Source organism: Bubalus bubalis, chromosome 1, assembly GCF_019923935.1.
Source record: "Bubalus bubalis isolate 160015118507 breed Murrah chromosome 1, NDDB_SH_1, whole genome shotgun sequence".
Classification (NCBI taxonomy): domain Eukaryota; kingdom Metazoa; phylum Chordata; class Mammalia; order Artiodactyla; family Bovidae; genus Bubalus; species Bubalus bubalis.
Genome location: NC_059157.1, coordinates 13,382,374 through 13,409,391, shown reverse-complemented (window position 1 = coordinate 13,409,391; position 27,018 = coordinate 13,382,374). Strand labels below are relative to the sequence as shown.

The 27,018-nt window shown below is 42.6% G+C and overlaps 1 protein-coding gene across 1 annotated transcript in view; it reads left to right on the top strand.

Annotated features, from left to right (window-relative positions):
• The first annotated feature begins 1,356 nt into the window (after window positions 1-1,356).
• Window positions 1,357-27,018, top strand: part of KCNU1 (potassium calcium-activated channel subfamily U member 1) — a 152,901-nt gene continuing 127,239 nt past the window's right edge. The window contains exons 1-7 of the mRNA XM_044933170.2: window positions 1,357-1,545; window positions 5,195-5,311; window positions 18,334-18,395; window positions 19,506-19,596; window positions 20,828-20,939; window positions 22,072-22,147; window positions 24,016-24,091. Coding sequence (XP_044789105.2) covers window positions 1,357-1,545; window positions 5,195-5,311; window positions 18,334-18,395; window positions 19,506-19,596; window positions 20,828-20,939; window positions 22,072-22,147; window positions 24,016-24,091 — 723 coding nt within the window. The remainder of the gene's footprint in view (window positions 1,546-5,194; window positions 5,312-18,333; window positions 18,396-19,505; window positions 19,597-20,827; window positions 20,940-22,071; window positions 22,148-24,015; window positions 24,092-27,018) is intronic.

The following is a 27,018-nucleotide window of genomic DNA, read 5'->3' as shown; positions in this document are numbered from 1 at the left end:
AAGTCAACAATGTGAATGAACTTCGACTTGGAAACTGTGATCTTATTTTCCACGTATCTATGGGCATATAGTGTGAGTGTGTGATATGAACAAAATCCTTCCTTCTTTGTTCCTTCCTTCCTTCTCCTCTCCCTCCCTCTTTTCCTTCCCCCTTCCCTTCCTTCCTTTATCTGCCTGTTTCCTCCTTTTCTTTAGAATCAATGCCATTCATAAAAAGAACTCTACTAGCTAAGCAATACTTTTCACAATACGATCCCACTACCTTATTGAGTTCTTAAAGATGGCATCAAGTCTGTATTATCTTAAAATAAGACTATAAAAAACTACGTGACTTGGAAGATCCCACATAGTAACTTAACAGAAGGACTGTGTTTGGAGCTCAGAGCTTCGGACTCCTAGAACAGAGTTCTTTATCATGCTGCCCTCTGCTAGCCAGCGAGTTTAATGACAGCCTTTTGTGAAAATTATAGGTAAACTGAAGAGAAGGAAATCTGCCCATGGCAGCCTTTCCAGGAAAAGCTATCGCTATCATTTGCCACAGGAAGCTGAGTCAAGGCGGGCCCCAAAGGACAACAGCATGAAGATGACTCATCTTCACAATAATTGGGGGGAACTAGCCCCTCTGCCGGGCACTGACATTTTGCCCACTACTCGTGCACACTGAAAGGCATGACATTTCTTACACCTTTGAAAACACCAGAGGAAATAAAAGCTATTGCTGTCATTTTGAACTTTACCTCTACTGGACCGAAGGGTTTGCTGACAGGGCAGGGATAAAAGCAAGAAAGGAGAGGGTCCCATAAAAGAAGGGATGGGGGGAATGGGTTCCTGAGCTCAAAAGCAACCAACCAGTGTTCCCCCTCACAAAGTTGCCTCCTGCAACTCCTGTACTCTGCCTTTCTGATTGAGAGGATACACAAAAATCCTGAAGTCCTCCTCTCATCTGTCCCTCTGAGGATACTGAGACTGTGGTATCACTCAGGAGAAGAGTCAGCCTGTGGATTCATGCATGGCTCAAGGTCATCTCACTCAAAAAAAAAGCTCTCCTAAAGTTGCTTGCACAAACCAGATAGATGGCCGGTTGACCGTGGCCATGAAGGATGCAGTTTTCTCAAGGTCATGGAGAAAGTCAGTAAGAGCATCCCATCTAGAATCCCGGTCTTCCAAAGACCCATGTCCTGGACCTTCTGCTCATTCAGTTGCATCCTGTGAGTCGGCACCTCATTGGTTACCAGACCCCTTCACTGTTGCTGCACGAGGAGGTTAAGACCCTGACGCACTGAACTCTAATTCCTGGAATCGTTACCGTGTGATCATGACATCACAGAGGAGGCCGCCGGACAGTTCTGTCTCAAGATGTTTGTAACCAAGCCAAAGGATGAACTTGAGGAAAGCATGGAGAAATTATCTTGTACAACTGAGATCCAGGCAGTGTTTATTCTTTCCTCCATTGCAATCTTCTTCTGTGGATTCCTCATCTTATTCATATCCAGGTTCATCAGGAGGAATTTTAAAAAATGGAAAAAGAGCAAGGGAATTTTCCTGGTCAGTTCCCCTGTTACAAAGATCAGAGACAGGTTTGGCTTGAGTTTGTGTTTAGAAGACCACAAAGGCATCACCCAGTTTTCCTGGGCCAAGACCTGTGGTGGAGTGACTTAGAAAGGTGTCCACCCCGCTCAGGGGGCAAGACCCCAGGCCATCATTCCAAAGGGCACAGCTACAAGGCCAGGCCTCCTCTCCCACCTCTGGGAGAAGCGATGCCTCATGTGGATGATGCAGAATGTTAGCTCTGGAAACAGAGGTCACTAATTTGAAAAAAACATCTACTAACACTGAGTCCCTGGTAGCTCAGAAGGTAAAGAATCTGACTGCAATGTGGGAGAACTGGGTTTGATCCCTGGGTTGGGAAGATTCCCCTGGAGGAAGGAATGGCTACTCACTCCAGTATTCTGGCCTGGAGAATTTCATGGACAGAGGAGCCTGGGGGGCTGCAGGCCATGGGGTCGCAAAGAGTCAGACATGGCCGGGTAACTGAGCACACACAGCACTATGTCTGTGCCTCTGTTTCGAATTTTAAAATGACAGTCATGTTAGGTACAACGAGGGAGGCAGAAGAGACACCAGGGTCAGCCTCACTTTCCTGGATCGTTTGTGCAAGAGGTTCAGGTACTCAGAAGTATACACTGCCTTTCATACATGTTAAAACAACACAAGGAACTATACACACGCACCCACAGAAACCCATGCACACGTGGCATGGGTCATCCAGCCACAAATGCAGAGACACTTTTTTATGCCCAAACGAGCTTTGCAAGGGTGGGCGCTGCTGAATAACAGCTGGAAAATGATGATGGTAAAGAGGTATCTTATACAGGGAAAGCTCTGCTTAAGAGACTGTTGTTCTTCTTCTTCAGCCACTAAGCCGTGTCCAACTCCTTGCAACCCCATGGACTATAGCCCGCTAGGCTCCTCTGTCCATAGGGATTTTTCAAGCAAGTATTCCAGGTTAGGTTGCCACTTCCTTCTCCAGTGATCTTCCCAACCCAGGGATCAAACCCTTGTCTCCTGCATTGACAGGCAGATTCTTTACCATGGCCCCATCAGGGAAGCTGGCTTAAAGGAATAGAAACACTCAAATGCTACATAATGGCTATTCTAGTACCAGTGGTTGAATGTTCTCAGTTATTTTCCCCCAGCTTCATTTCTCTGATTTCCAGAACAGAACACATTTCACTTGTGTTTTGCAATTAATCCTGAACAGTTCCTTGAAGCACTGACTTTTGATGCTAAACACTGACATAAAAGAATTTATAACTTGGTAATTTTTTCAGGGCATTGGCAATGTTATTACATGAAATTCAGGTGTCTGCATTTGAGAAGTGTCCAATATGGAAGTTTATAGATTTTTTTTTTGCTAAATGAGTTTGCTGTGTGCTCAGTCGTGTTCAACTCTTGGTGACCTTATGGACTTGCAGTCTACCCAGACTCCTCTGTCCATGGGATTTTCCTGGCAAGAACACTGGAGTGGGTTGCCATTTCCTCCTCAAGGGGATCTTCCCCATCCAGAGAGCGAACCTGAGTTTTGCCCGTCTCCTGCATTGCAGGCAGATTCTTTACCACTGAGTTCCCAGGGAAGCCCCACTGCTATTACTAATTATTTCTAGATTAAAGACAACAAGCAGTGGCATTACAACTGGGAAAAGAATCCTGGAGTTCTGACTGCTTAATGACACTAATGGGAAGCACAAATGGGTAGGAATATAGTGAACCTGCCTTCTATCTTTATTTTATTTTTTTTAGTGCACAACTGAATTGGTAGAATTATTTAGTCTCCTTCGATTTCTGCTTCCAGAAGTGTATCTTCTCCCCCATTATATTCATTTTTCTGTGGTTTACAAAATTGTGAGAACCCATTTGTCTATAAACATTTGCTGTATTTTTCATGTCTTTCTTTTGATATAATTTATGTCTGCCTTCCGGTCCAGAGGTACCTTTCATTTTAGATAGAAAGAACATGTTGCAAAATGTTCATCAGTGGGGTCTTAGCAACCAACAGACTGTGCTATTCTTTTAAATCCTAAGGAGAGAGTTTGATAACAATTGAATGACTTCTTAATAATTTGTTAGATCTAATTGAATTGAGAGTGTTGTATTTTTCTCTAAGCCTTTGGGAATGTTGGCCTAATGTAAAAATGCCACAAAGCTAGGTACTGTGGAAAGTTGTTTTAAAAAAATTATTTGGAGAGTCATAATTTTCTCCTTAAATGTGCATTTTAAAAGATTTACTACATTCATAAGTACAATTTTATTATATCTTAGGGCCAATTTGTTTTCCCACAGAAGGCACCTCAATTTTATAATGGAATTCAAATGAGTGTTCCATATTCATGCCATTGAATATCTTAAAAAAAAAAAAATCGATGTCCAGACAACTTCCCAGGAAGGCACAGGATGAGTCATAGACATTAGAGGCAATCGTTGATGGAGATAGGAACTCTATCAAATAGTCATTTAATGAAACTTCTTACCATTCAGAAAATATAGATAGAGAAATTATATCATTTCAAAAGCCTGGCTCCACATGAAATGAGCTTTTCTAAAAGTCAGAGGTCTTAGTCTACATGGTGAGGTCAATGCCATTCATGTGTGTCTTTTTGGGGACTAGCTCAAGACTAACAGACCCAGAGGCTACTTCAGCCTCCAGCCTGTTTTCATTGCCTGCCCACGAGTATGTCATTTAATTTTGCTATACCTCAGTTTCCTTATTTAATTTTGCTATACCTTAGTTTCCTTCAGTATAAAATGGATTCAACCAGACTTACTTTGTCTACCTCATAAGATTATTATAAATTTCAAATAGAGTCATCCCTTGGTATCAGCAACGGGTTGGTTGCAGGACGTCCCCCCATACCAAAATCTGAGGGTGCTCAAGTCCCTTATATAAAAGGGCATAGTACTTGCACATTCCTTGTGCATGTGTCCAGTACACTTCAAATCACTTCTAGATGAGTTATAATACCAAATACAATGTAAATGCTGTGTAACTAGAGGCCAAAACCCCGCAAATCCAAGCTTTGTCTTCTGGAACTTTCTAGAATTGTTTTTCCAACTATTTTCCATCTGATGTTGGTTGAATCCGCAGATGCGGAACCCAAAGATTGTATAATAAGTAAAGACATTTTATAAATGTGAGGAAGGATCATAGTTTCAACAGGATAGGATACCAGATAAGGAATTAAAATCAATATAAAATGCCTAAACATTTCCCTCTTCTTTCTTGCTCAAAAAAAAAAAAAAAGCAGATACTTAAGTAACCACCTAGAAATCCCCTTGTAATCTTTGTTCTTCGTCCATGTATCTTGATGGAAAAGGATAAGACACTTATTCCCAGAGCAGAAAGAAGCTCGTTTCTCCCAACCCTGATCATTACGACAGAGTCGGTGTCAAGGGTGTGAGACAAACATGGCAAAGACTGCAGGGTTTGGGATGAAACTACTGCAGAAGAGCAGTAAAATGCAAACCGAGTCAGATTCATCCTGCGAAACATGGAAGAGGGGACTTCAAGGTTCCCGGGGTGGGACAAGGTGGAGAGGTTCTGGCTGATGTCACAGCAGGAGACGCCATCAACCACGCATGAAACCCATGACCTCTTCTGAGGCCCAGCTCACTCTCCATTTCTTTCTCTTGCTTCTAGGAATTTCATTCAGGTAACATGAGACGTAAACATTCAAGAAGTCTCACCTTCCAGAGCCACTTTCGTGATCGTATAGAAATGCTGCTCTCGGCACAGACCTTGGTGGGACAGGTATTGGTGAGTACGTTTCCAGTGACCACTTGCTAAAAGACTTTAGCCACGACTGTGATGCATGGTCCACGTAAAGGCATCTGCTGTTCCCTGGCGGCCTTTCCCAAAACATCACTACCTCCCAACGGCTGTCTCCCTGCGTCTGTGGTCTCCAACTTACGCTTCTGCTTGCTTTTTCCTTTGGAGTGAAGAGACTCACTTGGCATTGTGTTTTCTATTTGTTGTCGGTCTATCCCCGAGAAGAAAAACTTTATTAGGGCAAAGGTTGTGTGCATTCTGTTCTCCTTGTATGTAGATTGTTTGTTCTCTTTGTAATGTAGATGGATGCCAGGCATATAGCTGATGCTCAAATAATGTTGGTTTGTAGTGGATTCTCTGCTCTGTAAGGGACAGGTATTTCCCCCTCCTTTGATGCTAACAGCTTCCTTTCTTCAGCGTTGACATATATACACTACCATATGTAAAACAGACAGCTAGTGGGAGGCTGCTGTATAGCACAAGGGGTTCAGCTCGGTGCTTTGTGATGACCAGGAGGGGTGGGATGGAGGGGTGGCTGGGAGGGAGGCTGAAGAGGGAGGGATGTATGTATGCTAATAGCTGATTAATGTTGTTGTACAGCAGAAACCAACACAACATTGTATAGCTATTGTCCTCCGATTAAAAGTAAATTTTCAAAAGCTAGTCTTTTTTGCCTCTGAATATTTATCATTTACTTCCTATTTTCACCCAGGTAAACTCTGATGCATTAAAATTCAATCCAGGCATCATCCCATCAGGGAAATTTTACCTTATCTCCCTAGCTCTCTTGGTAAAGACTGCCTGCAGTGCAGGAGACCTGGGTTCAATCCCTGGGTCAGGAAGATCCCCTGGAGAAGGAAATGGCAACCCACTCCAGTATTCTTGCCTGGAAAATCCTATGGACAGAGGAGCCTGGTGGCTGTAGTCCAGGGGTCACAAAGAGTCAGACACGACTTAGCGACTAAACAGCAACCACCATATTAAGCTAAGAGTCCCCACCTCTAGGTTTCTATCATTTCCACTGTTCTTAAAATTATCTGTGCATAAGCCTGTCTCCCCACACTGCTCCATGCGCTCCTTCAGAGAAAAAGACCATGTCGGGGGGATGGGGGAAGTTTATACCCCATTGTCTGGAAATAGCAGACGCCCTGTAAATGAATACCACCCTGATCATCATTTCAGTAGTCTTGTTTGATCTGAAACATTGAAAATCAGAATCCGTAACGTGAGGGTGTGCTGCCATCGCGTGGTAACACGGTGGAAGGACATGTATGCGAACCAACAACGATCGTCTTTTGTGATTCATACATCGTTCTTTTCTAGAATACTCAATGTTACTTAATTCAGATCTAACTAGCTTTTAAAACTTAAAGTACATAAGTAAAATTGCGTTGATGAACTCTGCAATGAATACTGAGTTATCTGAGAATGTGCCTCTCCTTTTTTTTTTTTTTTTTTTTGGTCTCTTTTTTGAAATCCTTAACCCCAAGACCTGTTAAAGAAGGATTTTCTGGTTCTTTTTTTAAAATTTTATCACGGATTTGTTGGTTAGGATCTCTTCAAGTGTTCAAATCGTGTTAGATTATATGTGGACAATGGTGGGACTAAAGTAGTCAAGGTGACTGGGGTGAGGCAAAAGAGAACTCTACACCGTCTACCATATAAGCACTCCGTATAGAGAGTGGGCAGCAAGGAATAAGTGTTGAGTACATGCCAATATATATTACTTCTTTAATGATGGAAAAATTGTTCTTTTGATCTGACACGGGTCATGATTAAATAGTTGGGACAACAGGAAGCAGAATAGTCTGGCACTGAAAGACAGAATTGAGACTCTCTGTGAGGGTTCCGAGCAAGTGTGTATGAAAAGATGGGGGGCGGGGAATGGCGCCTTCCTTCCACCCACACTTCCTTTGTAATTTCCTTTCTTCCTTCTTTCCACAAATATTTATTGTTTGCAACTACATGCGAAGCATATATTCTAGACATGGTGAAAAATGCAGGCCAGAGTAGTACACTTATGGGACTGAAATTCTCGTGGAGGTAGAAATGATAAATATGTACATAAACAGAAAGGATAAATTCAGATGGTTACCAGTGAGAGAATGATGACAGGTATGTTTGAGAATTTTGGTGGTTTTGGAGTTAGACCACATTAGATGCAGTGATCTGAGAGGAAATCTCTGAAAAGGTAAGATTTGAGCTGAGACCTGAAGAATCAGAAGAATAAAGAGATTAAAGAGCAGAAGGAACAAGTTTCCTGTTTGAGAGAAGAGACTTGTGGAAGTAAGGGCTCAAATTATGGTAAACGCCAAATGAGGTTCCTGTGTCAGAGGCCAGGAGGTAGGAGAACAGTGAGGTCTGAGTAGAGATGGGAGGGTCCTGCAATGCGTAGGTTGCTCAAATGGAAGGATTTATTCTTATGCAACAGGGAGTCATTGAGGAGTTTTTAAGAAGCACAGGTTGACACAGTCTAATTATGTTTTAGAAATTCAAGAGGCACTAAAGTTTGAAAATAAAGGGACTGTCAAAGGCAAACTAGTTTGTTTCATGATATACGTATGTGTGTGTGTGTGTGGGTGTGTGTGTGTGTGTCAATCGCTCAGTTGTGTCCAACTCTTTGTAACCGCATGGACTGTAGCTGGCTAGGCTTCTCTGTCATATGTGAGTGTGTGTGTGTCAGTTCATTTCAATGGCTCACTCATGTCCGACTCTTTGTGACCCCATGGACTGCAGCATGCCAGGTCTCCCTGGCCATCACCAACTCCCAGAGCTTACCCAAACTTATGTCCATTGAGTTGGTGATGCCATCCAACCATTTCATCCTCTGTCGTCCCCTTCTCCTCCTGCTCTCAATCTTTCCTAGCATCAGGGTCTTTTCAAATGAGTCAGCTCTTTTCATCAGGTGGCCAATCCTTACCTATTGGTTAAGGTGATAGAAGCTGCATTTTGTCCAGGGGCAGAAGAGGCTCTGCCCTCCCCCCACTACCTGTGGTACCCAGCCCGGGTAGAGGTGGCCTTGGCCATCTTGTATTCATCATGCTTCCTTTAGATCATCACTGCGGTTCCCAGAAGCCTCCAGCAGCAACCATGACACTCCTCAGACAACACCATCCACAGGTACTTTTTCCTCTCGAGGCCAGGAAGCCACTGCACTGGTCAGCTCACATCACAGGGGCCTGATAGGAATGGGCACCTTTGAGGACGGGTCCCCGCCCATCCCAGGCTCAGTTTCTCAGTGCCCCATGCAAGAGAGTGCAGGAATGGAGTTTGATGTCTCTCTGCTCCTCTGCAGAAGCAGCGTGGTACTTCTCAGACTGCTTCCTTTCCCCACCTTCCTCATTCTGTCCCGGGGTCCTGGCCAATAACTTCAGTTCAGTTCAGTCACTCAGTCATGTCCAACTCTTTGTGACCCAATGGACTGCAGCACGCCAGGCTTCCCTGTCCATCACCAACTCCCAGAGCCTACTCAAACTCATAGCCATCAAGTTGGTGATGCCATCCAACCATCTCATCCTCTGTGATCCCCTTCTCTTCCCACCTTCAATCTTTGCCAGCATCAGGGTCTTTTCCAATGAGTTGGTTCTTTGCATCAGGTGGCCAAAGTATTGGAGTTTCAGCTTCAGTATCTGTCCTTCCAATGAATATTCAGGACTGATTTCCTTTAGGATTGACTGGGTGGATCTCCTTGCAGTCCAACGGACTCTCAAGAGTCTTCTCCAACACCATGGTTTAAAAGCATCAATTCTTCAGTGCTCAGCCATACATGACTACTGGAAAAACCATAGCTTTGACTAGATGGACCTTTGTTGGCAAAGTAATGTCTCTGCTTTTTAATATGCTGTCTAGGTTGGTCATAGTTTTTCTTCCAAGGAGCAAGCGTCTTTTAATTTCATGGCTGCAGTCACCATCTGCAGTGATTTTTGAAGCCAAAAAATGTCTCTCACTGTTTTCATTGTTTTCCCATCTATTTGCCATGAAATGATGGGACCAGATGCCATGATCTTAGTTTTCTGAATGCTGAATTTTAAGCCAACTTTTTCACTCTCCTCTTTCACTTTCATCAAAATGCTCTTTAGTTTTTCTTCACTTTCTGCCATAAGGGTGGTGTCATCTGCACATCTGAGGTTATTGATATTTCTCTCGGCAATCTAGATTCCAGCTTGTGCTTCTTCCAGCCCAGCGTTTCTCATTATGTACTCTGCATATAGGTTAAATAAGCAGGGTGACAATATACAGTCTTGACGTACTCCTTTTCCTATTTGGAACCAGTCTGTTGTTCTATGTCCAGTTCTAACTGCTGCTTCCTACCTGCATACACGTTTCTCAAGAGGCAGGTCAGGTGGTCTGGTGTTCCCATCTCTTTCAGAATTTTCCACAGTTTGTTGTGATCCACACAGTCAAAGGCTTTGGCATAGTCAAGAAAGCAGAAATAGATGTTTTTCTGGAATTCTCTGCTTTTTCGATGATCCAGAAGATGTTGGCAATTTGATCTCTGGTTCCTCTGCCTTTTCTAAAACCAGCTTGAACATCTGGAAGTTCACAGTTCACATATTCCACAGTTCGTTTCCTCCTAAATGATCATGTTGGTCAATTTCCTGATCACTGGGCTTATTTTCGTCGCTGGAGCAGCTTGGATGAACTTGGTTTTCCCGAACTCGCACTCACACTTCCTCCCCAGTCAGCTCTGCCGAAGGCCACCAGTCGTCTTTCTTGTCAACCTGGAGATCCCTGAACCGTGAACCTTGGTGGCCTCATCTGGCCTGGCGCAGCCTAGAAGCCACAGCACGGCACTGCGCATGCCCAGCGTGGTCCCACTGCGCCTGCGCAGCCTGTACCTGGCCAGTCATCTGGGCTGAGTGCTTTTCAACAGGTTATTCAGTTGAATTTCATTTATAAAAACTTCTTCCTCTGAACACGTCTTTGGTCACATCTCATAGGCCTTGGCAAGTGATATTCTGGTTTTTAGAAATTCCTGATTCGTCTTTAAGTTGTTTTAAGTTTTAATTTTGATTTCCTGTTGGATTCGTATTCTATTGAGAAGAGGTGTGCGTGTTTTTGTTTACTTAGGAATGGAAGACTCTCTTTTCTATTTTGGTGAAATTGATGGACCAAGAATATCACTGCCTTTATGATCTCTAGTTGATGAAATTTATGGGGAAATTCTTTGTTACCTAGTACATGGTCAATTTTTATTACTGTGTAATGGACTTTTGAGAGAATGTTTATGGTTTGACATATAGGCACTATAATTGTATGTATTTTCCCTACCCTTAATTAATTGCTGACTGCTTGAAAAGGGCATGTCAAAATTTTTCATTCATGATTTTATAGTTTTATCAAATATCTTGTATTTCTATCAGATTTAGATATTTTATATAGCATCAATTGATGCATAGTTACCTATTGTATCTCTGTGGTGGATAGTGCATTTTACTAATATGAAATATCCATTTTTGTCGCATTGAGTAGGTGTTTTTTGTCACATTGAGTGGGGATTTTTTTTTTTTTAACCCCTGGCATGTTTTGGGATATAATATTAGCATGTAACATAGCTTTCTTTTTATTCATACTTGATTGGGATGTCTTTGCCCAGCTTCTTTCAGTCTTTATGTCTTATGTCCTCTTATGTGTCTCTTTAAATATCATGTAGCTGGATTTTTGTGTTTATTGATTTAAGAATACATTTATTTGTTAATTTACCAGGAGAATTTAATTATTTTCCTTTATGGTGATCTGTTTCATTGGTCTTTATAATATTTAGAGATTGAATTTACTGCATAATAGGCTATCTAAATATCTGTGGCTTAAGCAAACAAACGGGAGTTCTGTTAGTAAGGAAAGGGAGAGTGGGTGTTGGATAAACAACTAAAACCTTTGTAACATATTTGTTCCTTACTGGAGAGGCAAAATGACATGGTGATTGAGAATTTTGAAAGACGTGAACTTAAAACATTGGCTTCTGCACTTCATCTTGAGCAGATTAATTTTTCCCAAACTGCACTTCTTTCAGATCAGATCAGATCAGATCAGTCGCTCAGTCGTGTCCGACTCTTTGCGACCCCATGAATCACAGCACGCCAGGCCTCCCTGTCCATCACCAACTCCCGGAGTTTACCCAGACTCACGTCCATCGAGTCAGTGATGCCATCCAGCCATCTCATCCTCTGTCGTCCCCTTCTCCTCCTGCCCCCAATCCCTCCCAGCATCAGAGTCTTTTCCAATGAGTCAACTCTTCACATGAGGTGGCCAAAGTACTGGAGTTTCAGCTTTAGCATCATTCCTTCTAAAGAAATCCCAGGGCTGATCTCCTTCAGAATGGACTGGTTGGATCTCCTTGCAGTCCAAGGGACTCTCAAGAGTCTTCTCCAACACCACAGTTAAAAAGCATCAATTCTTTGGCTCTCAGCCTTCTTCACAGTCCAACTCTCACATCCATACATGACCACAGGAAAAACCATAGCCTTGACGATAACCTTCCTTAAAATGCTGCAGGGAGTATTGTAAACCCTTCATTCAGTTCAGTTCAGTTGCTCAGTCGTGTCTGACTCTGCGACCCTGTGGACTGCAGCACACCAGGCTTCCCTGTCCATCACCAACTCCCGGAGTTTACCCAAACTCATGTCCATTGAGTTGGGGATGCCATCCAACCATTTCATCCTCTGTCGTCCCCTTCTCCTCCTGCCTTTGCTCTTTCCCAGCATCAAGGTCGTGGGTACTAAATACTGACAATTGGCTGATATCTACATTCCTTATTTGTTGAGGTGAGTGAAAGTTGCTCAGTCGTATCCAATTCTGCGACCCCATGGACTATACAGTCCATGGAATTCCCTAGGCCAGAATGCTGGAGTAGGTGGCCTATCCCTTCTCCAGTGGATGTTAGTGACCCAGGAATCAAACCAGGGTCTCCTGCATTGCAGGTGGATTCTTTACCAACTGGTCCTTATTTGTGGGTTTTTATTAATTTTATTTCTTTTGCATTTTTGGGGTACTATGAATGGTATTTATTTTAAAAGTCAAGCTTTTCCAAAACTTAATTAGAAGAGTAGTACTGTTTTTCAGAGAAGGCAATGGCACCCCACTCCAGTACTCTTGCCTGGCAAATCCCATGGATGGAAGAGCCTGGTAGGCTGCAGTCCATGGGGTCGCGAAGAGTCAGACACTACTGAGCGACTTTACTTTCACTTTTCACTTTCATGCACTGGAGAAGGAAATGGCAAGCCACTCCAGTGTTCTTGCCTGGAGAATCCCAGGGATGGAGGAGCCTGGTGGGCTTCCGTCTATCGGGTCACACAGAGTCAGACACGACTGAAGCGACTTAGCAGCAGCAGTACTGTTTTTATAATTTTGCAAATGTCTTTACTGTCTGGTCTAGTTCAAGACAGCTAGAATCTTAAATTTGTTTCTACAGGCAGTATGTTGTTTTGAAACATGCCAAGAAAACCCAGCTTCATGTAGGTCTGTAGTTAGAAAATAAATGCTGCTGCTCCTGCTAAGTCACTTCAGTCCTGTCCGACTCTGTGCGACCCCATGGACCACAGCCCACCAGGCTCCCCCGTCCCTGGGATTCTCCAGGCAAGAACACTGGAGTGGGTTGCCATTTCCTTCTCCAATGCATGAAAGTGAAAAGTGAAAGTGAAGTTGCTCAGTCGTGTCCGACTTAGCGACCCCATGGACTGCAGCCCACCAGGCTTCTCCATCCATGGGGCTCTCCAGGCAAGAGTACTGGAGTAGGGTGCCATTAAATGACCTCACAGATTTCCCTTGAGAAGCCTTTGGGATTCCTGGAGCTGAGTCCTCAGATCACACTTTGATAGTATGTGGAAGGGATGTGCAGTTTTGGACCAGAGAGGGCAGAGGGCTTTACCTAGCTCTGGGCTCATCCCCTGCCTCCTTCCCCCAGAGGCCTGTGTTTGCCTGGCAGCATTAGCTTCTGGCCTGTGAGCTCTGAATCCATCAGCCTACGGCATCAAGGGGAGCCACTGGTGCCTCTCCACCCTCCCAGGTGAAGTGGCTTAGACTACAGTGTTGCAACTGGCCTGACCATGTTGTAAGTGGCCAAGGAACAGCAAACAGACCCACTATTAGTATTCCCGTGACAGATTTCTGGATTTCAGCTACCTTTTCTGCCTATCTGTTTTGGATGTGGTTGTTGGTTTAAACCCCTCTCAGTGTTAGTGACAAGCCTCTAGCAGTTGGGCTGAATTAATTGTGGTTAAGTCAATACACAAGTGGCCTCGTGAGTGTTGAAATTGTTGTTGTTGTTGTTGTTGCTTTGTCACTAAGTCGTGTCTAACTCTTTTGCAACTCCATGGACTGTAGCCCACCAGGCTCTTCTGTCCATGGGATTTCTCCAGCAAGACTATTGGAGTGGGTTGCCATTTCCTTCTTCGTCTTTTGCGTCTTTTGACTTGGGTTTTTCCATTTTTAATAGAATATCATAAGCATTTCAGTAAATGAAGTTCAGAACAAACTCCCCACCTATATTTCTCTCCAATCATACCTCTGCGTGTTTTATATCTGTATACTGCTCTCCCATGAGACTATTGGCACATTTTTCCTCCACACCACCCCTCTTTCCTTCCTGAAATTGTTGATTTAATCTGAACATTCAGTTCCAGATTGCCACTGTTTTTTTAGGGGCTTTGTTTTGTTTTGTTTTTGGCTTTTAGCATTGTACAACTGGTTAGATTTCCTTCTTAATACTTTCTTTAGAGTCAAAAATTCTATTAATTTTACCTGTTTTATTAGGCATCACTTTTCTTATGTAACTTATTTTAACTTTGTATTTTTTTTTCTTGAATACTTGCCATATTCATTTGCAAGAGAAATTGTAGGTGTGTACTTTCTGAATTCTTGGATGTCCAAGAATTCTTTTCTGTTGCTCTCAGAAGTAAACTATAATTTGGTTGGGTTTAGAATTCTTGGCTTATAATCCTTTTCCCTAAAATCTCTGAAAGTGCTGTTCCAAAGTGTCCTGGCTCCTTAAGGATACTTGCTAGATGCATGTGCTTGCTTCTGGTCTCTGAATCCCCCCTCTCTCCTCTGCTTTGGCATGTGAGGCTAGTGCTCAGCAGCCACAGGTCCCTTGTCAGCTCCCTTGTGCTCTAGAGTGAGGGGAGGAACTGCTCCTTCTGTGTTTTGCGTCTGTTTTTTTTTCAGCCTCACTTCATCAATGTTTTTTCACTCCAGCAGCCATGTCTGGTTTCCATTTCCAGTTTTTGCCAACAGTGCTGGAACCAAAGCTCACTAGCCAATCCAGGACGCCTCCGCCCAAGTCTGAAGCCCACCTCCAAAGGGCACCTCTTTTAAGATGCTAAATATTGAGAATCCTGACCTTTCTTTGTTGATCTCCCAGCACCTGGGGGTACAGCTTCTTGCAATACTGCCTGTGTTACCCCATGTTCCTCTGCCTTTCCAATCCTCCAGTACTATTTCACAGATTTTTAGAATTTCACCAGAACACTAGTGGGAATTCTGAAATGTTTGATTATATATTCTGTGTTCACTCTTGCACTGGAAGTTATGTAGTCTGTTTTGTCTGCCCGATCCTCCTGTTTTCTTATCCTTTCTATGTAATTGTCAATTTTCTGTTGTCTGCTCACTTTCGCAAAGGAAGATCTAGGGTTTTCATAGCGCCCGTTGTCAACTGCATTGGCAGCTGTTTGTATTCTGAAGACACCCATAACCATCCACCAGCTGAACAGGGGTTTTAAGTCCCACTGGGGCTTCCCAGGTGGTAAAGAATCTGCCTGCCAGTGCAGAAGATACAGGAGACATGGGTTCGATCCCTGGGTCGGGAAGATCCCCTGGAGAAGGAAATGGCAACCCACTCCGGTATTCTTGCCTGAAAAACCCCATAGACAGAGGAGCCTGGTGGGCTACAGTCCTTGGGGTCTCAGAGAGTTGGACTGAGCATGCACACATGTAGGTAGAAATCAAAGCCCAGATGGAGGGCTTCCTACCTCTCCCAGCCAGCCAGCACTTCCAGACTCTGCTCCTTCAACCCAAGGGAAATTCCTAAGTCTTCTCAGAATATCTCCCATTTTCACCTGAACAGCCTTCACAAGCTGTTAGCTCCCAGAGCCTTACTCTGGTTTGGTACCCATTTTGTTGTTTGTTACACATAATTTCTGGATTATCCGTTTTACATTTTTACATTTACATCCTTTTTACGTTTTACATCCTTTTTACATGAAGTTGATGTTCTTCTTGAATAAAGCTAAAATTTCCCTCTTTTATTTATTTTTTTGTTAATTTCTATGTTGTGGATTGCTGTAAATATATGGCCTTGCCACCATATTTCTGGAGATTTGTCAATACATGATTTACACATGAATAATCACTTATGGAATTTAGCCTTGGAGAAAAATATGTAATTATAAGTAAGGAGAAGAAAAAATATTTCATGAAAACTATTAATAATGATTAATCTACTGATAGATAGATATATATAATATATATTCACCCCCATTTTTTCCTGAGCTTCAGACTACCTTTGTAACCAAATATCTCCACGAGACCCACTAACTTAGTGATGTCTCCATCGATTCATGATTCAGATGTTAAAACAGAACTGACAGTAAGAGTTGAGACCCCAAGAAAAATAGATGTCAGCAACTCCCAGTAAGCTACAGCTTCTGCCACTTACAAAGCAGTTGAAAGAAAACCATTTGAAAGTCTTAGCATCTTGACCAATCCCATGTAAATTAGGGTAAACTGGAAATTGGAAGGAGCTCTTATTGTGGTGGTTGGGGGCGGAGGGCATGAGGCTTTCCTCTCCTGGCAAGTGAGAGACCACTTAGAAAGATCAGATTGCATCTTTTAGAACTTTGGGGACGCAGAAGCTGATGTCTGGTTCCTTGGTGAAGAGAGATGGCCACCCTGAAGATAATCAGTCCTTCTAGTGTTTCTTGGGGCAAAGGGTGCTCGAGCTGGTCCCTGGGCTAGACATGGGTCACGGGGGGGAGTCTTCTGGAACCTCTCCAAGTAGGCATCTGGAGGGAGGAGTCCCAGCAGAATCAGGAGTGGGTGGTGCACTGAGAAGTGAGTTGTGAGCAACCAGCGAGAGAAGATGCTTCCATTCAGCGCAGGAGAACCCCAGTGGGGACACTTAGCTTTAAATATTATCTAGACAGCAGCCAGTCTGCCCCCTCGCCTTGCACTTCTGATCTTTTCAGTTGCTCTCCTTTCTTTTCCTAGCACGCATCTTCTCACATATCACCTAAGGTACGTGTTAATTACTTCATTGTCCAGACCCTGAGCTCCATAGGGCAGGGATCTTTGTGTATATTTGTGACGGATATATCCCAATCCCCAGAATGATTCTTGGGGCATGAGAGGTACGAAACAAATAGCTGTTGAATAGGAATAGAAATTGGGATCTCTACAGAGCAATGAATCAGCCCAGGAAAGCAAACTAACACCTCCCTTACATGGAGAGCTCAAGGGTGAGAGCCTAGTGATCTAACACCAGCCAGGTCCAACATTTCTGGCTGTTACCTATCCTACCTCCCCTTTCGAGTCACTCCTTGACACTGACCTATGAATCTCAAGTCTCTAGAGGCCTAGTCACTAGGCTGCTGCTGCTACTGCTGCTAAGTCACTTCAATCGTGTCCGACTCTGTGTGACCCCATAGATGGCAGCCCACCAGGCTCCCCCGTCCCTGGGATTCTCCAGGCAAGAACACTGGAGTGGGTTGCTATTTCCTTCTCCAATGCATGAAAGTGAAAAGTGAAAGTGAAGTCGCTCAGTCATGTCCAACTCTTTGTGACCCCACAGACTGTAGCCTACCAGGCTCCTCCATCCATGGGATTTTCTAGGCAAGAGTACTGGAGTGGGGTGCCATTGCCTTCTCTGACTGAAAAACAAAAACGGTTAACAGAGAAAAGACATTGACCACTTTTCAAATACAGGTAGCCTGTCCAAGGGGCACCTGAGTCGGAGGGGAGTGAAGCTTTAATTGTAAATAAAATTCTGAGTTTTACACTGGACTGAACATATTTTTTTTAATGTTTGGAAACTAGAACTAACTGATTACGTACAGTTGACCTGAAAAATCACAGAGGCTGCAAAAGAGTGCATCCAAATGCACTGAAGATTCTAAATGGGTAGATTTCTCATTGCATTCCACAAATTCTTATTTTACAGACCAGATACATTGGCAAGTTCAAGCACTCGTTTTTCTCTTCTCACTTTATAGCACATTCTCTCCTGTCAAGAGTCTGATTGTCCTTTAGAGGGGAAGGTTTGGGACTGTTTCTTCTCCACCATCACCGGCAATTCAAATTCAGAGTCCGTATCCCATGGCCCTCATTTTCTAGGGTGTAATAAAGTGAATAACACATATTAAGCACTTAATAAATGTTTGGTGAATGCGTGAGTGAACGATAGGACTTCCAGAGCTCAGAAAACCTTAGAAGCAGCAGAAAGGACCAATTGTTTATTCTGAAGTGTGTGAAAGTTAAAATTAAGGAAGTTATGGGAGGATACAGGTTCATTTATTGATTATAGTAAAGGTCCAGTCAGTTTTTATTTAAATTTTTCATTTATTTAATTTTTTTATTGTGGTAAAATTCACATAACATAAAACATATGCTCCTAACCATACTCGTCTGGAAAGCTCAGTGGCACTAAGTACATTCACATTGTTGTGTAACTCTCACCATCATCTGCCTCCCAGATTTCACCTTCCTAAACTGAAACTCTGTCCCCATCAAACACTAACTCCCCATCCCCCCCGCCCACCCCTCTCCCAGCACCTACCAATGTACTTTCTGACTCTATGAATTCAACTTCTCCAGGCATGTCATACAGGTGGACTCAAACAGCATTTGTCTGAGCCAGTTCATTTTTCTTGAATGAATGAATGTTTGAAAAAACAGCCACAGATATATAGGGAAGGGAAAAAGGGAAAACATAATTTTGTTGGTATGTTTATTCATCTATGTTCATGTTAACAAAATGGATCTGTACATCTCTCTCTCTCTCTCTTTTTTTTTTTTTCCAGGTTATCCTTGTCTTTGTCCTAAGCATTGGGTCTCTTATAATCTATTTCATCAACTCTACTGAGTGAGTACATTTCCCCAGTCAGTCTTGTCTGCTTATATCAGTAGGCTGCCAGCTAATTTGGAATTTTCTCTCAGGAATAATGTTTAATATACTTTCACAGATACTCACACACAGAAGCTCATAAGAAAGGATAAGTGTTTCGTTTCCCCCAGAAAGTCCTAAACCCAGCTACACACACACGCACACACACACACACACAAATGCATGTGTTTCCTCTGTATCCTGTCGTTCTGCAGTGCTAGGAGCTGGGGTGCTGTGCATAAGACTGTTTTAGTTTCTGGGACTACAAACCTCTAGCTGTTACCCCTCCTTTGGACCCTCTAGGTGGGCCATACAGACTTTGGGCTCCTTAGGTGTTGACGCAGAAATTCGGTAGGCATTTCAGCATTTCTCATAGATTTCAGACAAGTTTGGATGGTCTTGAGAAAGGAAAATGCTAGCCCTCGTCATGAACATAGGAGCACATTATCCTGTGTTCTTCCCTGAAGGCACTCCCCTCACTTCTGCCACAGTCAGGACAGCTTCTGGGACATAGCCCAACAGAGTCTGAACTCCATGCTGATCCTCTGGGAACTGTACTGGGCTCCAGCTAAAGTAAAATGAGATTACAGGGCCACACAAGTCAGGCAACTTCAGAGATCTTACAGAAACTAGTCATCTTTGCTTCGTGAATTCCTTACTGATCTATTAGGAACATTTTCTTGGAATTTGGTTCAGATCAGTTCATTTGACCTGGAGTAGCTCTCTCTCAGAAGTATACTGAAGCCAAAATGTCCTGGCTGGGTAGATGGTCTTGCAAACCATAAAAAGCCGCATAACCCATGAGCCGCTCAATCCCATTGATAAAATGGAAATGCAACCAACAAACCCTATGAAAAGAAGAGCAGGTAATTCTGTTTTTCTCAGCTCCATTCACAGTGCAGTGGTTTTGTTCATGCAGACCTCTACTCCCAAGAGAAAAGTAATTTCCTCAAGATGTGCACATAAGAGTCTGGGTTGACCATTCATGGTAAATAAATAGAAAATTGCCCACCTATTCTCTATTGTGTCCTCTGTAGTCACAGCTTTTAAAATGTCCATCTTTATAAACTGTCCTTGTTTCTTTTCTAGCCCAGTAAGAAGCTGTTCTTCATACAAAGACAGAACCATCCCGATTGATTTGACCTTCAACGCTTTCTTTAGTTTCTATTTTGGGCTGAGAGTAAGTACCTATACCTATCGAATGTTGGAGTGAACAGAGGCGCTCACTGGCATGTCCAGAAGAGATCTGTGTAATACAAGGAGATGCCTTCCTCAGACAATCTGCCTTGGCTCTCAGGCTGTACAGCCAGAGGGTCTGGGTCCTGAATTGTCAAAAGTTATAATGAGACCCCAAAACTCTCTCCTGCACTTGAGCCTGTAAACCAGGCCAACAATGTCAGCATGAGTGGAAAGGATTCCTTTAGAAAATATCATTGCCCTGTCATCCTGAATTTTTCTTATTGGCTTCCCACCTGCCACCGAGTAAGAGCAACTAGTAATCACAAAATAGCAGAACCTGGGTAACAAGCCTCTGAAATTGTCATCCACTCCACTGATGGCTTATGTGCCATATAACTCCATAAAATACTCTGTGCTTTTAACTTTGTTGCATTCGTATATTCAGTAGTTCTCTCATTCCACAAGCAATTTTTGAGGGCCCACCCTAGATCTAGATTTTAGATCTATCTATTCCATGTTTTAGAGAGATGTATATATATATATACACACATATATATGTACACACACACTCTCACATATGTGCATATATACATGCAAACATGTGTACACATATATGTGTATAAATATGCATGTATTTTTAAGGATATATATGTATTTCTATGACCTTGCTTCAAAACTCATTCAACTGCAATAGCCATCACAATCTTATTTTTATAGCAGATCCTCCCTTCTGGAAGTGCTTCCTTTCTTAATCTAAATAGGGAAATTCATAAACACAGCCTTGGCCAACCGAACTTGTAGACCTTTTCTATTGAAGACCATACATAAATATACATTATCTGTTGTGTGTCTGTGCTCAGTCAGTCATGTCCGACTCTTTGAGACCCCATCAATTGTAGCTCACCAGGCTCTGCTGTCAGAATTTTCCAGGCAAGAATACCGGAGTGGGTTGCCATTTCCTCCTCCAGGGGAATCTTCCTAACCTCGGGATCGAACTTGCATCTCTTGCCTCTTCTGCCCCGACAGGCAGATTCTTCACCACTATGTCACCTATATAGTTATATAAATACATATGAGTGTACATGCATATATATATAAAATGTATGTATGTGATACAATGAGGTCAGAGCTTCAGTTAATGAATGAAAAGTACCTGAAAAAAGCCACTCTAGTGTTCACTGTAAAATTCTTGAAGGTAACAGAATTTAGGGTCTTGTGCTTTTATTTCATAGTTTCTGGCAGCAGATGACAAGATCAAGTTCTGGTTGGAGATGAATTCGATTGTAGACATCTTTACCATCCCACCCACCTTTATTTCTTATTACTTGAAGAGTAACTGGCTAGGTAAGTGAACTGTGGGAGTTAGAAGCAATTTCCAAAAAAAATTTTTAAAAAACCCTCAGCATTCATTCCTAAGTATTCTTTACTTACTTTCAAAGCCTGTGTGTACTCAGTTGCTCAGTTATGTCTGACTCTGCGACCATATGGACTGTAGCCCGCCAGGCTCCTCTGTCAATGGGATTCTCCAGGCAAGAGTACTGGAGTGGTTGCCATGCCCTCCTCCATGCCCCAGGGATCGAACCCTCATCTCTTGCATCTTCTACATTGGCAGGTGGATTCTTTACTACTGCGCCACCTAGGAAGCCCCCATTTAAAGCCTAATTTCCATTAAAAAAATTCCTCACCATGTTTGTATGGTTTTGTAATGTATTTTCAGAACTCATTTTTTTTTCATCCCAGCCCCTAGTGATGGGCCTGATGTCATCTGATATCTAAGGTTTTTATTGTTTAGGGATTATCTGCTCCTGGAGGGAAAGGACCCCAGCATCCCCACCCACCTCGGCACCTTTGTACTAGGATCCCACGTGACTGGGAGAGGAGAAAAGCCTCCCAGATCTAAAACCTATAAATCCTCATATCCAGACATGCGGTGACCTGTTAGAGATTTTTTAAATTAGTTACTTTGTCTTTAAGGTAGATGTATTGACAGCCTGCCGTGGCCTTTGTCAGTTTTTATGTAATCATATTATTTATTATCTACAAAAATATTCCTTACTGATGCTATTATCAAACCACATAAATGCAAATAGCATGCAAACCCTGGGGAGCGTATCACAGAGATTCTGCAGTCAGGAGTTTAAGTGGTTTACGGATCATTTGCTCTCCATTCTAAGAAAGAGTTAAACAGAGTAAAATGTGAGTTGTGCTTATTACATGCTTTGTAGTAATGATAATTCTCAGCAGCACTTTGAGGTGGGTATCATTATAATTCCCATTTTACAGATGAGGAACCAGAGGAACTAAGGGTGTTGCTTTAGATGACAATAGCCATTAAGTGAATCAGGATTTAAACTAGTCCTCATGGTCTTAAACTGATGACATTGTGATATATTTGAGCATTTCAGGGAGAGAGAACATGAACAGTCCTAGGTGCGGGGTAGTTCAGACTGCAGCTTTCTTTTTTGATTGCTTTTAGGTTTAAGGTTCTTACGAGCATTGCGGCTGCTGGAACTCCCTCAAATCTTGCAAATTCTGCGAGCCATCAGCACCAGGTAAATGCCAGCCCTGCCCCAAGTATGCCTTACTCGTTTGGATTAGGAAATTCAAATGTTAACTGAACCTTCAACTCAGCTCATTTCCCATCAGAAACTTCAGCAGAAACGTCATGAAATCCCTCACTTCCCAAGGTAGCATTCGCTTACTTTTCTCCCATTGCATTAACCTCACACACTGGCTGGAAGTTTGCAATCATCTTAAAGAGTTTGTTTCTTCTTTGTCTCTTGGACCTGCAGTGTGTCCGTTCATTTAGGCTTTAACTCTTCCCCCTCCCCCCAAGTTTTTTTTCTTAAATCAAAGCAATTCAGACAAAATAGACTTTAAAATAATGACTGTTATAAGATACAAAGATCACATAATGATCAAAGAGACACAGACTAGATAACGATCAAAGGTTCAATCCAAGAAGATAAGAGTTGTACACAGGTATATACTCAACATAGGAGCACATCAATACTTAAGGCAAATGCTAACAGCCATAAAAGGGGAAATCAACAGTAACACAATAATAGTGGGGAACTTTAACCCCCCATTTATGCCAATGGATGGATCATCTAGATGGAAAGTTAATAAGAACACACAAGCCTTAAATGATGCATTAGACCAGATAGACCTAATACTTATAGGGCATTCCATCCCAAAGCAGCAGAATACACTTTCTTCTCAAGTGCACACAGAACATTCTCCAGGTTAGATCACATCTTGGGCTACAAATCAAGCCTCAGTAAATTTAAGAAAATTGAAATCATATCCAGCATCTTTTCTGACCACAACGCTATGAGATTAGAAGTCAATTACAGGGGAAAAAAAAAAAAAAACTATAAAAAATACAAACACACGGAGGCTAAACAATATTTTACTAAATAATCAGTGGATCACCAAAGAACTCAGATACTTTAATTCTACACATTCATTGTCATGAAATACACCACAGCTGTCTAGGAATGTAAGACAGTTTCTCCAAGCCCAAGAGCTGCCCAGTAGCAGCAATGAACTCATTCTTACAGAAATAGAACCATTTAAATGTCTCCACAAAATTAAAATTACAGTTACAAAAAAAAAAATCCAAATATTGGGTTGGCCAAAAAGTTCATTTGGGTCTTTCTGTAATATCTTATGGAAAATTCCGAACTAATCTTTTGGCCAACCCAGCACCTTTAAGCTCCAGTCCTGTTAAAGCTGTAAGAATTTTGGTCTAACATTACATACACACCATCTCCATGACCTTACATTCTCACTAGAAGCATCATCAAATAGTTCTGGCCAGCTGGGTCTCACTGCTATAAGTTGATGCTTTGTGGAGAAAGGGCTGTTTTTGTGGGACAGGCAGCCTTGCTGAGAACCCCAGAGATTTCAGCTAAACTCGGAAGCTTTCCTTAGGAGACAGGAGCTTGTTTGATCTTCTTCCTCCAAGGATCCTCTTGTGAGTTTAGCAATATGGAGCTTCATTTCTGTAATCCACTTCCATTTCTTCATTTAATCCATTTCTTCATTTCTGTGATCTGCTCAAAATTTCATTTTGCAGATCCACTCTCTGGCTCCTTGAGATTCTGCCTTTGGTCAATATAATATCAGGCTAGGGATCATCCCCCAGAATCTACCAAGGGTTTTGAGCAAGAGTGTGTCACGGGGCTGTGCTTCTCCACCTGTAAGGTGTATATGCATAAGGAGAGGGGATCCGGAAATATTGCAGATCAGAGATAAAGGCAGGGCCTGGGACTCTGCATTTCCAGGATGCTCCCAGGGAAGGTGTATCATTGCTCCTCATCTAGAACCAAGCTCTGAGGAGCAGGAGGTTAGAGGATGAGGTATTTGTATTGTTCTGGAACCTGCCAGAACCCAGCAACACTCCTTCTTCCCCTAGCAATTCAGTGAAGTTTTGCAAGCTGTTATCCATCGTTCTGAGCACCTGGTTCACGGCTGCAGGATTCATTCACCTGGTGAGCATCTCATCCAACCCCGTGATGTTACTGGTGAGCATGCATGTCTTTTCTGTGAAAAATGGAAGCAAATCTCCCGAGCTCCTGTCTCCATCATTGTGATCAGCGTGAAGTCTGTCTTTTTATCTCCTTTGGGTGGGTTTTCTCCACTCCGTATTTCTCACAAGCATGTATCTCCTGCACTCACAGTATCAATGTGTCTTCTCCAAACTCTCAAAACCTGCTCTTAGAGAAGGACTTAATAAGTGCATTCATCTAAAGTATAAGCAACAGGTAAAATGTATCACTGTATCATAGGGTTTCCAACAATTTGAAAAAGAATAAAGGATCAGAGAAATAAAGAGACAAAGAAATAAAGAATAAAGACATAATAAATAATGTTATAAATTATAATGAGTATATTGTATACTTACATATAATATAATAATATAAATATTAATGTGTGTTTAGTCCCTCAGTCATGTCTGACTCTTTGTGACCCCATGGACTTAACTTTCCCCTATGGAGCCCGCCAGGCTCCTCTGTCCATGGGATTCTCCAGGCAGAAATACTGGAGTGGGTTGCCATTTACTTCTCCAATAAATAGTAATAAATTATATAAATATCATTATAAAAAATAAATAGAGAAATAAAGAAATACAGGGTCAGAGAGAATTTCGTACTTAGAAAAGCTGGAGAGTTGCAGGGGGAGCAGTTGCTGAGTTGCAAAGGGGAGTTTGGGGACTTTCTTGGTCCTCCTGGAATCAATCTGTGTATGCAGCTGCCTCCTTTGTCTACAAGAAAGATTAGCTCTCATCTCACATAATCAGCAACATAATAAATGGATTTCAGCAATAGGAAAGAAACTCCTGGACTTAACTGCTCCAGGAAAGTTGAGGAGAGGTCATTAGAAAATGCAGAAGTTAAAGTGGGCTGCTAAAAGCTTGCAAAGGCCTTTGAGAAAAGCAAAACAAAACAGAAAACAGACCAGAAGTCTTTTCCACTTGAGCTCTTCTCTCAAAAATCCATTTCAAAATAACAAGAAAAAGGAAAAAATAAGTAAAAAAAAAAAAAAAAAAAAAAAAACTTACCAATGTTCAGTTCATCAAGGAAAATGTCAAACACCAAATGTGTTTGGTGTTTCAAGAAACAAACTACAATGCACAAAATAGGTAAGCAAGAAGTATTTACTTTATAGGGCTCCCCAGGAGGCGCTAGTGGTAAAGAACCCACCTACCAATGCAGGGGATGAAGGAGATGTGGGTTCGATCCTTGGCTCAGGAAGGTCCCCTGGAGAAGGAAATGGCAACCCATTCCAGTATGCTTGTCTGAGAAATCCCATGGACAGAGGAGCCTGGTGGGCTACCGTCCAAGGGGTCACAAAGAGTTGGGCACAACTGAGCAGATTTATATATTCATATATATCTATATATTTACTTTATAGCACAAGGAGTTATATCCAATATCTTGTAATAACCTATAATGAAAAATTATCAGAAGATCACTGAATCACTACGATGTATACCTGAAATGAACACAATATTATAAATCAACTGTACATCAATTAAAGAAGAAAGGAATTATGAAGGCTGCCACATCCTTCCTCCTCGTGCAGGCAGGAGACAGCTTTCCCTGAGAAATGTCACAGTAGTAAAGGTAGATTCCTACATCTAGAAGGTCAGCCCAAGGGCGTGGATCCACCCCGGGAGAAGCAGTCACCAGTCTCCCTGTAGAGACCTGTTGGCCCTCACAGAACAGAGGGCAAGAGGATGCTAAAGGAGAAATCATGGTAACAGGTGTTTGTTTTTGTTTTTTTTTTTTTTGCTTTCAGTAGCGATTACCAGGCTGAATGGGGCCTGCAGCCCTATTTGTTGGCCCTAACATGCTTTGCATTTTGTGTTTGCTATGTTTGTATTGGTCGCTAACCTTTTTATTTTTATTTTTTAATGTATTGATTTAATTGGAGGCTAATTACTTTACACTATTGTAGTGATTTTTGCCATACACTGACATGAATCAGCCATGGGTGTACATGTGTTCCCCATCCTGAACCCCGCTCCCACCTCCCTCCCCATCCCATCCCTCAGGGTCATCCCAGTGTACCAGCCCCGAGCACCCTGTCTCATGCATCAAACCTGGACTGGAGATCTGTTTCACATATGATAATATACATGTTGCCAACCTTTTTAAAAGGAAGTCACATTAAAAACCCAGACTTTGGGGTTCTTTGCAAAAACACACGTTTCTGGCAACCTGCTCTCAGAAGGCCACCTGCAGTCCTAGTGGATTAGCTGCACCCTGGACATACAACACGGAGAAGGCAATGGCAGCCCACTCCAGTATTCTTGCCTGGAAAATCTCATGGATGGAGGAGCCTGGTGGGCTGCAGTCCATGGGGTCGCGAAGAGTTGGACACGACTGAGCGACTTCACTTTCACTTTTCACTTTCATGCATTGGAGAAGGAAATGGCAACCCACTCCAGTATTCTTGCCTGGAGAATCCCAGGGACGGGGGAGCCTGGTGGGCTGCTGTCTATGGGGTCGCACAGAGTCGGACACGACTGAAGCGACTAGCACATACCACAAAGCTTCCCAGGTGACGCTAGTGGTAAAGAACCCACCTGCCAATATAGGAGACCTAAAAGATGAGGGTTTGATCCCTGGGAAGGTCTCCTGGAGAAGGAAACGGCAATCCACTCCTTGCTAGAATCCACATTCTTGCTAGGAGAATCCCATGGACAGAGGAGCCTGGGGTCTCAAAGAGTTGGACATGACTGAAAAGACAGCGCAAATGCCATTGCCTCAGTTACTCATTTTGTTTAATGAAAAAAAAAATCTGATAAACCTAGTTTCCTTAAAACATGAAGACAGGTGGAACTAAGATCCTGCATGTGTGTGGCCAAAAAAAAATTAAAAAAGTGAAGACTAATCAGGAAAATCAGAGGAAA